The 13,041-nt window shown below is 54.1% G+C and overlaps 4 protein-coding genes across 4 annotated transcripts in view; all 4 read right to left on the bottom strand.

The window, feature by feature from the left end:
- The window catches only part of ASPZODRAFT_135058 (hypothetical protein), a 2,442-nt gene extending 456 nt beyond the window's left edge, over positions 1-1,986 (bottom strand). Inside the window, 3 exon segments of the mRNA XM_022723694.1 lie at positions 14-18; positions 37-1,366; positions 1,424-1,986. Coding sequence (XP_022578772.1) covers positions 14-18; positions 37-1,366; positions 1,424-1,610 — 1,522 coding nt within the window. The 5' untranslated portion in view covers positions 1,611-1,986.
- A 990-nt stretch (positions 1,987-2,976) lies between these two features.
- On the bottom strand, positions 2,977-4,809 carry ASPZODRAFT_71698 (hypothetical protein; the record flags this gene model as incomplete). Its single annotated transcript, XM_022729773.1, has 7 exons — positions 2,977-3,437; positions 3,521-3,940; positions 3,995-4,080; positions 4,146-4,471; positions 4,536-4,563; positions 4,617-4,721; positions 4,781-4,809. The coding sequence occupies 7 exons, from the start codon at positions 4,807-4,809 to the stop codon at positions 2,977-2,979; spliced, it is 1,455 nt and encodes a 484-aa protein (XP_022578771.1).
- A 1,403-nt stretch (positions 4,810-6,212) lies between these two features.
- On the bottom strand, positions 6,213-8,801 carry ASPZODRAFT_71722 (hypothetical protein; the record flags this gene model as incomplete). Its single annotated transcript, XM_022729774.1, has 2 exons — positions 6,213-8,635; positions 8,759-8,801. The coding sequence occupies 2 exons, from the start codon at positions 8,799-8,801 to the stop codon at positions 6,213-6,215; spliced, it is 2,466 nt and encodes an 821-aa protein (XP_022578770.1).
- A 709-nt stretch (positions 8,802-9,510) lies between these two features.
- Positions 9,511-12,285, bottom strand: ASPZODRAFT_18453 (hypothetical protein; the record flags this gene model as incomplete). The annotated part of the gene is made up of 6 exons (XM_022727222.1): positions 9,511-10,263; positions 10,323-10,796; positions 10,852-11,217; positions 11,274-11,695; positions 11,774-12,066; positions 12,134-12,285. The coding sequence occupies 6 exons, from the start codon at positions 12,283-12,285 to the stop codon at positions 9,511-9,513; spliced, it is 2,460 nt and encodes an 819-aa protein (XP_022578769.1).
- Between the last annotated feature and the right edge of the window lie 756 nt (positions 12,286-13,041).

Below are 13,041 nucleotides of genomic sequence, written 5' to 3'. Positions count from 1 at the left end.
AAAAAAAGAAAAAAAGAAAAAAAAAAAAAAACTTACGTCCGACTGTACAGGCTGGTAGGGCTCTCCAGAGGTTTCTGTAAAGAGTTGTGTCCTGATGGAGGATGCAGCGCTCCTCCATCCATCGCGTCTGGTAAACCGGAAGCACTCCCTCTGGTCTGCGGCTGCGGCTGCATCTCGATAGCCTGACCGATGATATGGCCGCCATCCACGGAAGCCTCCATTCCAGCCGGTCTGTTGGAGGGTCGGCGGGTAGGACCACCGGGGGAAGGACCGCGACGGTCATATCCGTCTGGCGGCGGAGGCCCATAATCTGGAGCCCGCGAACCGGTACCAGAGGCATACGGATCAAAGTTACGGTTGGGCCCGCCAGGACCAGACGTGTAACCGGCGGGAGGAGGGCCCCGTTGTCCCCGAGCCATCATGGGCGGAGGACCTCCTCCTCCTCCACGCACTGAGCCCATCGGGCCTCCTCGACCCTGAGCTCCGTAAGAACCTCCTCGCCCGTATCCTCCGCGCGGGGGATAACCGCCTCTCCCCCCACGCGGACCAAATCCTGGAGGTGGCCCCCGGCGAGATCCCATGCTGCCGTCAGAGTATTGGTTATGTAGGCGAGGGTCAGAGCCGTTGGGTCTCATCCCGGGACCGGGGCGATAAGGGCCTGGAGGTGAAAGTCGGTTGCCCATTGGATCGCGGGGGTCCGCGTACGGTGGCCCATCACCACGCGCGGGGGGGCGGCCTTCGGAAATGGTAGGAGGCAGCGATTGGGGCTCGCTCGGCGGAGAGCTGAAGGAATTGAGGGGGGTGCGGTCATCGTCACTCTCCCTGGTGGTGGTACGGAAGGTTGCAAACGTTGGCCCAGGGTCCGCGCCGGGCGAAGTCGCAATGATGGGTTCCTTGACATCTCCTACCAGCGGCCGGTTGAGATCCAGACTGGCGGCTGCCGCGGCAGCATTCTCGCGGTTGTAAAAGTTCTCTCCGCTCATCTCTGCATTCTCGGCGATACGCCTCTTCCTGGCCTTGCGGCTCACCAGCGTTCGTCGCATCGCGCACGTCACCACTCCACAGGAGACCAGGATCACGGTCGCAGCCAGCACAATCCACCCTCCCCATCGCATGTGCGGGACAAATAGAAGAATGTCGACCAGGAAGGCGAGTAGCGTAGTCAAAAGCGTCGGCAGGAGTAGGATCAGCAGAGCGAGCAGATATCGAGGCGAATGTGACGGGGCGTGGAAGTGGGCGGCCGCAGCCATGCAGAAGCAGATCAGAGTGAGTAACGCGGCAACCGGATGGACAATCAGGATGGAGGAAAGCGATCGTCGAGTGCTCGAGGGGAGATCGAAATTGCTGTCATCGCTATTCAAGTCACCTACACAGCATTATTGTCAGCAAGTCATAATTAGAGAGAAGAAACGGGTAAACTGACTTGTGTAGCCGACATGGACGGCGGTACAAGCATCGCCCTTGCAATAGCCAAACACCCCGTAATCCACGCCGTCATTCGTCGCCAAGGGGATTCCTCGGACAATAGGGACTGAAATAACAGAGACCAGCAGCAGCACAAGCGCGATGAACAGCAGCACCGCGAGGGGTGTCGCCGGTTTGAGGAGCATAGCGACCGAGGAGAGAGCTGGGAGAAGAGCCCCCCCAGCAACACTGACGACGACGAAGATCCCTCCTCCTCTGTACAACTAGAATAGCTCTGATACACTGAATGCGCGCGAATAACTCGATTCTATCGCTTTCGCTGCGACATTGCTGCTCGTAGGGGTTGGGGGGAGGGAGGGGTTGAGGCCAAGCGGCCAGGAGGGAGACGAAGCAGCGATAGGGAAACCTGGAGAGAATAATTGGGAAGCGAACGAATCGAAGAGGGCCGCCCTGAACCTGCAGGTCTCAGAAGGGAAAAAATATAGAAGAGATGGACAACCAGCAGAGAGACCCCCCGCAAAGAAACAAGACAGAAGCAGCCAGGAGGGATGGCAGTGCGCAGTGGGTGGCGGAGAGGAGAGGAGGAGGAGGAGGAGGAGGAGGAGGAGGATAACGTGACCTGGTCGAATCTCTTTCTCTTCTCGACAGCAAAACTCGCTTGTCTCCACGCACCAGGACAGGCGTCTTCTATCATTTCTATCTATCGTTTGTACTCTACATTATTCAGTATTTAAAAAATGTTACCACTCTCCACTCGGAGTACCTCGTGTACGGACTAAGTACTTCGTATGCTACATCCTACTGTCTCGTAACCGTGGCTGAGGCTAATACAAGCTGCTGCACAGCTATCGCACGATTACTCCAGAGATAACCCGCTGATTCGTTCGCCGGGATGGCAGATAAGTGGAGGCCAACAAGATTGAAGAGACATTAAAGGGAGGGCCATGGCCCCCTCCCCCCCTCTCCTCGGGAGGACGTGCCATTCTGTCGGTCTTTTGAATGAGACGCGTCCTATCAGAGAGAAAGCAGACTGTGCTAATGCGTGTACCCCTTGAATAGGCATGGCATGCTGGCTTCAGTACTCGGTAGACTACTCACTACAGTGCTCCGACTCCTCAGTACAGTACTCCTACGAGTAGTGATACCACTCCTTGCGATTGAATAAGGGTATACGGGTATGGAGTATAACTACGGAGTACGACGGACTCCACAGTCCCACGAGGACTCCGCAGCCGTTTGATCTACTGGTACAGCATACCCTTGGTTGAGACAATCGAAACAGACAAATGGAGAAGAACGTTGATCAGGGGAAGTACAGGAACAATTCCTTGCTAGGAGTCAGGCTAAGGTCAATGTAACATTGTTTACTGTACAACTCCCGGTTATTCGAGAATTCACTACAGACAGTAGAGAATAAAGATTAATATTACATTTGTGATAAAGGAGAAAACAAGACTGAATATACCAAGTAAATATACCAAGCACCCTTCAACTAAATAAACTACTACATAGTTACTCCGTGATATGCAGTATTTCCCCTGGCAGAGTCGATTAATCAAGTTTAGCCTGAGAGTCCTTGGTCGCCGGCTCCGCAGGGCTGGCAGGGCTACCGCTGTGGTCATGTCTGGCAAAGCTGTGACCCTCGGTAATAGCGACGGTCTCGAGATCACTCGGATGGATACTCATATGACTGCGTTCGCCCTCGAAGAAGAGGGCGTAGGCTTCCTCGCCGTGCACGGCGTCGTCGCCGATCATCAGGTGCTCGTCGGACATGCGCAGCGGGATGCGCAGCACGTACTTGATGAACAGCATGATCACGGAGGTCATGAAGAGGTTCAGCCCGATGATGAACAGCGCCCCGACGATCTGCAACCAGACTTGTCTTCCGTTGCCGTCAATCGCTCCGCCGGGGTTTGTGAGACCGAAAGCTGCGCACCCTTCTTTGGTGGCGAACAGCCCGGTTAGGAACCCGCCGAGCGTACCGGCGACCATGTGTGTATGAACAGTGCCCACTAATTCATTAATATATATAGAGAGAGAGGGAGAGAGAGAAAGAGAGAGAAAGAGAGAGAGAGTGTGTGTGTGTATGACTTACTGACGTCGTCAACCTTCTTAAACCATTCTTGACGTCCCAGGATGTTCATGGAAACCCAGGGAATGGAGCCAGAGCAAGCGCCGATGATGATGGCGCCCCATCCAGTAACAAACCCAGCAGCCGGGGTGATGGCAACCAGCCCGGTGATCTCTCCCTGCACGGCGCCGATGACCGACGGCTTCTTCAAGAAGATAAAGTCCAGGACCGTCCACACGAGTAGACTCATGGCGGTGCAGATGTTGGTGTTGAGGACGGCAACGCCGGCATCGGGACTCGCAGCGTACGGGTCACCACCGTTGAATCCGTTCCAGCAGACCCAAAGGATGCCGGCGCCGACCAGCATGAGGAGCACGTTGTTCGGATAGAAGGAGTCTTTGTCGCGCTGGAGGCGAGGACCGAGCCAGTAGGCAGCGATGAAGCCTGAAAAGGTTATCATCCGAAAGCATGATATAAAGCCATGACGCATATGCATACCTGCAGTTCCAGAACTCAAATGGATGACGTATCCTCCAGAATAGTCCAGGACACCCATCTGGTACAAGAAGCCTCCTCCCCAGATACTAATTTGTCAGCCATGCATATAGATATATTTATATGTGAGAGAGAAAGAGAGAGAGAGTCTCACCTGAAAGCGCCAACGGTATAGCTAAAGGTAATCCAAAGAGGAACAAAGACCATCCAGGCCAGGAAGTTCATGCGGCCTAGCAAGGAGCCGCCCAAAATGATGACGGTGATGGCGGCAAAGACAAACTGGAAGTAGATCATGGTCGACATGTTGAAGTTGGTCGTGACGTCCGCGGCAGGCATATACGTCTGCGCCAGGTTCTGACGCATGGTCAAGACCGGTCCTGGGGTGCCCACGAGAGGGAATCTGCCCCATTGTTCTCCGAAACCCATCTTGTATGCCCAGATAACCCAGCAGATCAGCGTGGCGGCGAAGGCGTAGAAGACCTAAAGGTAGAGAGTCTTAGTCGATAATCATCATTCAGTGTTCGTATACATGTTCAATTCATACCATGAACGCCGAGTTAATAGCCCATTTCCTATTCTCAATCAGCTTATCGTCCAGCAAGACAGGTCTCGGTATCAAACTCACTTCTTGACGAAGCCAGCATAGAGCATAGCCAGTCCAGGGATGGACTGCAAGGCAACCAAGGTGCCTGCCGTGAGCTGCCATGCCTGGTCACCCTTATTCAACCAGCTAGAAACAACGGAGTCAGCAATTGAGTCTCGAGAGAGTCCCGTTGTCCAGACACTTACGCAGGGTCTTCGTTAGTCAAGTCGGACATGACGAAAGCGACTTCAGAGACGGTCCAGGCCAGAGATGAGGGGGGAGGGGCACTGAAGAGCTCGTTATCAAGATCTGATCGTTCTCTGGAAAGGGGAAGGCCAGCTATATTTACCTTCTTTCCGTGCTGTTCGACAACCGCCCCATGGTGAATCCCCCCCTCCCCCCCTTCTCTCTCGGACTCCAGCTCGCCGTCACCTCGTCACAGATGATAAGCCCCAGCTCACTGATAGTGACTAAATCAAAATGAAAACAGCAGCTCTTGATAAAGGTCTTCAGGGAGCACCCTGAGTCCCCTGAAGCCAATCAGACGCCTGCCATTGAGAGCGCGAGAGAGCGGGAGAAAGCACGCGAGAGAGCGAGGGCCAACGACCGTGGGCAGGACAAGGCGAGAGAACCAGTGAGGGAGCAGGCCGCTATCTCTGGCAGTTGTTATGACAGCTTATCACTCTTGAAAAGCACATCCTCAAGGAACACATCTGGAGGCCGAAAGTATTGGCTGTGGCCAGCCGCGTGGCTGGCCTGCAGGGAAGCTCCAATGGAGACGACGTTTCTTATCTCTCTTTTTCTTTTTCTTTTTCTACGGAGTACTACACAGTCCTCCAGGGTATGGACTGACTTTAGTATTGATTTATTGATTATTTTACTGATTTAATACTAGGTCACTCAGAGATTACTAGACTATGTACTACAGATGAGCTCCAGTTCTGTTTATATGCCCAGTATCTAGACAGGTACTACTCTAAACTCCAGATCCAATAAACCAATCCTCATAACTACTTATATACTCTGAAGACTATACTCCATACTCCATACTCCATACTCCATACCGCAATGACAGGCGATCGGCACAGGCAACGTCTCGGCAAGCTTGGCTTCTGGAGAGGGTCGCTCTGGCATCGAGTCAAAGGCCCTGGAGAAGACGACGGGCGGGCCCTGTTGCCCAAGAATACAGGCGCCAAGATGGCCTGGGGGGGCCCCCAAGAGCGCTATGTGGGCTTTGGTATTGGCGGGGCGGGCAACATAAGGAGGTAATACTTGATTACTTCATTCTTACTCGTCACACTTCATAAGTTAGTTACTGGATCAAGTCATGACTAGTTCTCATAGGGTGTCGACTCGGAATGGACAGATTCTCGGTGGAGAGTAGTTCAGAGAATATTTATTCTATTAACTAGATCATATGTACACAAGATAAGAACGCCATTACAATGCTATTCGACATTCGCTGGAACGACCGAAAAAAGGAAAGAAAAGAAAGCGATGAATAGCCAATAGAAACGCAGGTCGTATCGTAGGAAGAGTCATGTACTACATTCAAGTTCGTATGCTCAGACTCGGCGTTAAAATCATCTCGTTGTCGTGCGTGGTTCGTGTCGTCAGATTCGGTTCGTGTGGTTCAAGTTAATATTTCATCACCCCCGTGGTGATGAGCATATCCGCCCTCCCCGGTCGGTGGAAGCGGTCGATGCCAAGGTGCTCCCTCCCGTCACGTCCCACATAGATGCCCAAGCCGTACAGTGAGGTGTCCCTTTCGCCCGGCGGCGCAGTGACCAGGCGCGTCACTAGGTCGGCTTTGCTGCGGGGCTCGCGCAGCAGCTTGTCGGCCAGAAGCGGGCTCTGGTACAGAAAGCTCGTGAGGTCCGCCAGCGTGCTGAGATCGTGCGGCAGGAACCGCGCGCGGCCCGGCCGGAGGAACAGAGTCGAGATGGTGTACAGGGCGCAAAAGGCTACGAGGGCGTAGAAGGCGGGCATGAGTGCCGTGATGCGCACGTTCGCGTCGTCGGGGTACCAGAGCGCGATGAACATGCCGCCGCCGAGGATGGGGAGGCTGGCCGAGAGAATGCTCATCAGGGAGATCCAGGCCACCCGGTAATGGCCGTTGAGAAGCGCAAGCGCCGTGGTTTCGATCGGGAGGCACGCAGGGTACGAGAGCAGGATGCTCTTCTCCGCAGTCGCGCCGCTCGGTGCTGTCAGAGTCACCAAGGGCTGCAGGGCGCGGAAGTACACGTCCACCGGCTGCCAGGCGAGGAAGAGCAGGTTCCCGATCAACGCGGGGATGAAGCTGTACAGGAAGTTCGAGGAGGAAAACGCCCCGGTGGAAGGCAAGGTGGGAAGGCGAGGTGGGAATCCTCCCTGGATGGCATTGTGGGCGAAGCTGACGACCACAAACGCAATGAACAGCGCAAACGCGGTCACGATCCATACTGTAACAGAGGTGTTGCGCAGGAACCAGACCATCCAACGGTGTCTGGCAAAGGGGGAGTACAGCTGGTGATCAAGGTCATCGATTGCAAGGGCGGTTTGCTGTTCCAGATCAAAAGAGACCTTGGCCATGCCATGTGGCTGCTTCTCCCGCCCCTTGTCGGATTGATGCAGGGATGGGTTTCGAATCGGAGCATCCACCTCGCCGATCCCATAGAAAATCTCGAGCTGGTTGGTCAGTCGCCAGTATCCCAGGCGCAGCACCCGCGGGGTCACCACGCTCCCCACGTCAACTGCTGTCTCGGTGTTTTCGTAGTCGTGCAACACGTTCGATCGCTGGATGAGAGGAATAAGGTCCGCCAGCGAGCTTGGATCCCACATCAGCCCGGTCCAGCTGCGAGCGAAACGCATCAGGAGTAGTACTAAGCCGATGACGAGCAATCCGTACAGGCCCACAAGAGTCCACCCCACCGCCTGAACCGCGGTCCATCTCCAGTTGCCCTGTCCGTCGACAATGTACCACTTGGCTTGGAAAAGGCAACTGAGCAGAGGCATGGACAGGAGATTCGACAGCCACACCACGATCAGGAAGCCCCCTGCCAACGGCTCGCCGTGCTGAAAATGCTTCCAGTCCGGGAGAAGAAAGTTCCGCGACAGGACCGGCAGCTTCTGCAGCACCTGGTCCAGAGGTCGTTCAGAGGCCATGATGGCGAAGGGCATGGTGCGGTACACAGCAGCCTGGATGACAAAAGTCCAGATGGTGATGAGAGCCGCTAGGATTTGGGGCAAGAATTGGAAGAGGAAATACCTCTTGCCACCGAGGCCTTGCCAATCCCAGAGTCCATCATGCCGCGACGACCAGACGTTGCTAAACGCCACCCCAGCAATCATGAGCAGGCAACACACAATGGTGATGCCCAGAGAGACCGGTCGCAGCGCGACGGGCACGTAGTCTAGAGCCGGATACAAGAGGCTGTCCTCCGGCGGCTCAGCGGGCTCGAACATCTCCGGTTCGACAGAAGCCGGAGCTGGTCTCGGTGGAGACGACTGTCTGACCACTGCCGGTGGTGCCTGGGATGTAGGGGGTGGGTTTGACGAGCGAGTAAAGTATCCCAGGCCTTCATCCCACACCCGACGGTCGACGGGGTACTCATTCTCTCCCCCCGTCGCGCTTTCTCTTCCCTTGCCAGACACTTCTTCATCCCGCGTGAGCTGGTCAATGGCAAAGCGAATGTAAGGGCCGTCATCGAGGCCGGGTGTTGGAGCACCCCGGCTATCAGAGTCACTCGGCGCCCGTTGAACAGCGGTATCCGATCTAGGACTGATCTGAGCAATTCGGTCTTCTCCGAACCGTACGGTACTGCTCGCAGTCCCCGGGCGTGGCGTGCCGCCGCCCCTTCCCATCGTGCGAGGCATTTCGGGCACGCCGAGATGAGTACGGGAGAGGTTGGTGACGTTGGGTGTCGACGCTCTCGTTAGTGGTGGATAGGAATCCGGCGTCGCATACCGTCCCATGGTATGTCGACTGCTGGTACTGCTAGTATGGTCCGAGAATGAGTAGTAGTCGTCCGAAGCAGCAACCGACTGGCGAGATTCAGTATGTTGGAGTTGAGGTTTGCTCGCTACTCCCGTAGGAATAATCAGCACATACACAAAACGTTGTTTCTCCCTCTCTCTCTCTCTCTCCTCGTACTCTTGCAAAAGGGCACCACGCAAAAGGGGGTGGGGGGTTTCTTCTCACGTACAACTCACTGTTCGGAGACTGACTCTCGAGCTTGAAGGCAACATGGCGGTCTGTCTGTAGCTACCTAAGCCAACCTCCCCCACGCAGCTGGGATATGCACTGCAGACTCACTCCTCCGTGGTACCTTCTAATTGCAGATTGGAGGGTCGATTATTGAACAACAACATTCCACGGTAGATGACGCCTGTGTCTTAACTTAAACCTGCGAGCTGGCAGCAAGGCGGCCCAGAGTCATAGAAAAATCATTTCAGCCCACGCCAGGGCCAGGCACTCGCCGTGGGTGGTTGGATGAGCTCTCGTGGAACCACCCCAGCCTCCTGTTTTCCCTGTCTCCCCCTCCTCTTCTCACCCCCCAGCCACCGACGGGTGGCAGCCCAACCGAGGGTTTCACACCAATAAAGGAGATGGGATGGGCGTGTTGCTTGATCCATGAGGGCGGGTCGATATCTATGCCATTTCAGGGGACAGACACACACACTGAGAGTCGTGGCGTGAGGTGTGTCGTGGACAGGGTTGTTGTCGTGGAAGGAAGGAGGGGGCCGTAGTTCGTATTTGGTACTTTGCGCCTGGATGCCTTGTGGCCTCAGGCAGCGGCACGGCCCGAGCCTTGTGGTACAGAATGGAATGCAGAGACCTGGATGACATGACAGTTAAGTACCTACTGGATAAAAGATGATGATAAGTATATTATTCCATGTGTAGACAGTGACTGATATATAACCCAGATATGTATTTACACCATGGTCTCCCGTGTCAAGTGTCGTATAAATAGGCCGCGACAACAGCCCCCCATCCGCCAGCATTCTGCGTTTCAGTGGCCACCACCAGGTCATCGTCCAGGAAGATGTTCGTCACGCTCTTCGTGTTGGTTCCAAACAGATAGAGTCCTCGAGAAGATTGGACGCGGATGGCGTTCTGCTCGCAGTCGCCGTTGCAACCCCCGTTGTTGTTGAAGAATGTCCAGACGCAGCCGCCGTACAGGAATAGGTTCGACGAGCCCCGGATCCGTTCGAACAGGGCCATGCGACACAGAGAATCGGTTGCGGCGCAGTTCGACCAATCTGGGTCGCTGGAGCCCAGGTCGTCAGTCCAGGGAGCGGGGGCTAGATCGTTGCCGGGCCCCTGCCAGTAAGGGGTTTCGGATTGCTGCAGCGCAGAGAAGACGTTGGCCGCGTTTTCGAAATTGTATTGGTAGAGCGTGTGGTGCTCAAACGCAGTTCCAACCAGCCATGTGCCTCGAGTGGCCTCGACGAGAAGACCCCGACCGGTGGAGATGGTTTGACCATGCGAACCGTCCAGGTCGTGGTCAGCAGTCCATCCCCACATGTTCTCGATGTACACGGACGAGGAGCTGGTCAGATGTAGTAGGCCCCATGCAGCCTTGCATGAGTCGGGCGTACCGGCGCAGTTGGTTTCGACTTTGCTCCCGGCGGCACCACCGATACGGAAATGCGAGTTCCATAAACCGACGTCCCCGGGAGAAGCGCCAGCGATGTTGACCTCAACCTAAAGCAAAGTCAGTACCAAGTACGAGATTGGAAGAAGCAGAAGAAGAAGAAGCTCACCAGTTTGCATCCCTGTAGAACGTCGGCGACGGTGAAGAGCATGTCGTTGATTTGCGCTACACCCACATCCCCGACGTTCCCGACCTTTACCATCGTGGTTGGTGCGTTGGCATTATAAAAATTACCACCGACAGCGCTGATGGCAGAAGCATACGCATCTCCCACAATACGGGAGCCCGCAGGCACTGAGATGGTGTCGGTCACGATATAGGTTCCTGCGGGGAAATAGATGATCTTGCATCCGGCGTATTGGCTGAGAATTGAATTGATGTTTTGGGTGTCATCGGTGACGCCGTCTCCATAAACAGGAAGCCCGGTTACAGATTTGATGTTGATGAATTGGTCCACAGAGTAATCCTCGTAGTTGGGGGGACGCATCAAGAAATAGTTATTCCCTGATAAGAGGGCTGACGTGCGTGGTGTATGCACCGTCTGTCCTCCAACATACTTGACGGTTGTATCGCCCGAATTATACTGCATGTTGTTAGCCAAAATCTTCGATAGCTCAAGAGAGCGACATCATATGTACCAGATCACCATGTACCCACGTCTCAGGGACATCGCCAGCCACCTGGACAACTCCTGAAAAGCTCGCAGTGTTGCCAGAGTTTTGGATATTTTCTAAAATGATGGAGTTGCCAGCAGTGCCTGAGTCTGTAGTTGAGACCAGCGTGCCCATATTGGAGCCAGTCGTGTCGATGACCGTCAAAGACCCGGAAGTGCTACTGGCATCAATACCTGTGGTCCCCCCCTCAAAATGGCATCCGACAAAAACGATATTCGTTCCCCCGGCTATCACACCGGTGGTAGTGCCGCTAAAGGTAAGGTTCTTGAACACCCATTGCTGGCCACTGAGATCCATTCCAATGGCACCACCGATGAAATGGAGATCATTCTGCATGCTTCAGTTTTGAACCTTCAATTAGAAAGTTACGAGAGTGAAAGGCATACCAGAATCACGTTGCTGTTGTAGTCATATTGCGTGGTTAGGCCGGTGTGTCCCGTAGAGCCTTGAGGCATTTTGAAGACCACATTAGTCAACTGTGTAGCCTGGCTGACCGTCCAATCCAGCAGCGCAATCTTCTGAGTCGCGGCCACGTTTGTCGAGTCGATCACGATATTCTTGATCCCAATGTAAAAGTTGACAGTGCCGCCAAAATTCGGATCCTTGGCGTAGACGATATGGTCATTCGGGATGCTAGAACTAGCCTTGAGAACCGGAGGATTCGTGGGATCTCCGACAATCACTGTTCCAATGTACATCTGAATGCTGTTTTCCATCAAGTACGTCCCTCCAGGAAGATAGACCATTGCAGGCTGTCCAGTACTACCCATGGATTTGGAGCTGCGATCCGGGCCATTGGATGATCCCGCTAAACGTGAGGAGAAACTCCAATTTAGTAAAGGCTTCCACATCTATGGGCTTTTCCGCATTTAGCTCCTAGACATACCTTTGATTGCCGCCTGGATGGCCGCCGAGGCATCCCTCGTTCCAGTATTATCTGCGCCATAATCGGTGACCACATTGCGGAACACCTTGTAATTTGGTTTATAGGCCGAGTCTAGATATGACGACTCGCCATTGTGTGCGATAGCCTCATACCAGAACTTTGACGAACCCGACGTAAGACCCGCGCAGGTCTCGGTGTTGCCGGACACACCCACCGTCGTGTCCGACGAGTGAGTGTTGGGGCTTCCAACCCATGGCGCGACAGAGTAATTTTGGATCGTATACGGGACGCCTCTGTGTGAAGCACAATTGTATTAGCCTTCCCCATCGAATCTTCTCTTTGAGGCTCTTGTCCACCTACACCGGATGAGGGACGTAGTCTAGCGGAGGAATATATTGCCCTGCAACCTCCAGAAGAGAGTCAATCAGGCTGCTGGAATCAGGGATAACTCCAGCCAGTCCCCGAGAAGAAAGACAAAACAAAGCAAAACAAAGGGAGTGTAAACGGGCCATGATAGCCACGATGAACTGAAAGGACAGGACGGCGTGGACACGCGAAGATAAAAAAAAGACTAGTAGCCGCGAAAACAAACGAAGGACCAAGTCAGCATTCTGAAAACACAGATGCATACTTCAACGAAACAGGAGAGGGCCGGCGAAAGGGGCCTAGACATAGCCTGAGTTATGCTGGTTGAGCTATGCCGAGCATGCACCCTGAGGAATCCAAGGCTCCACAGTCAACATCGGTATTCTCTAGCTACTTACCGGTTCTGGAGAGCAGCGCATGGACATATCACATAATCAGGGGTGTTCTTCATCGTCATTTATAAGAAACGTGTATTGAGATCAAGAATCACGACATTCTTGCTGTCCGCATGCTGGGCGATGAGGTACTTCAGCCGCGTCGGTGGGCCGACAACGTCGAGAGAGCCGGTTTAACAGCCATCAGTCTTGAGATTCGGAGATCTGTCATTGACACTTTGCATTTCTGCCGTCTTTTCCCCCTAGGGATCTCACCAGACAGGGCTGCGTTAACATGGCTCTGAGGTTGAACATCGGCTGTTGAAGGAGGGAGGGAGAACTCGATCAATTAGGCAGGTGGAACGCGTCGCGGTTTGTCTTTTTCTGTGGGGATCTGCAGCATTATTGGGATTGTCTCCCGCCCAGATACTAATGGTTTTTGATCAGTATGATCTGATTCAAGGTGATAAGTATTATTAATTGCGGAGTACCATTGACAAAGAAATGTTGAAGAGAAAAAAAAAAGAA

Source organism: Penicilliopsis zonata (assembly GCF_001890105.1).
Source record: "Penicilliopsis zonata CBS 506.65 unplaced genomic scaffold ASPZOscaffold_14, whole genome shotgun sequence".
Taxonomy (NCBI): domain Eukaryota; kingdom Fungi; phylum Ascomycota; class Eurotiomycetes; order Eurotiales; family Aspergillaceae; genus Penicilliopsis; species Penicilliopsis zonata.
The sequence above is the reverse complement of the archived record's forward strand: the minus strand, read 5'-3'. Positions and strand labels throughout refer to the sequence as shown.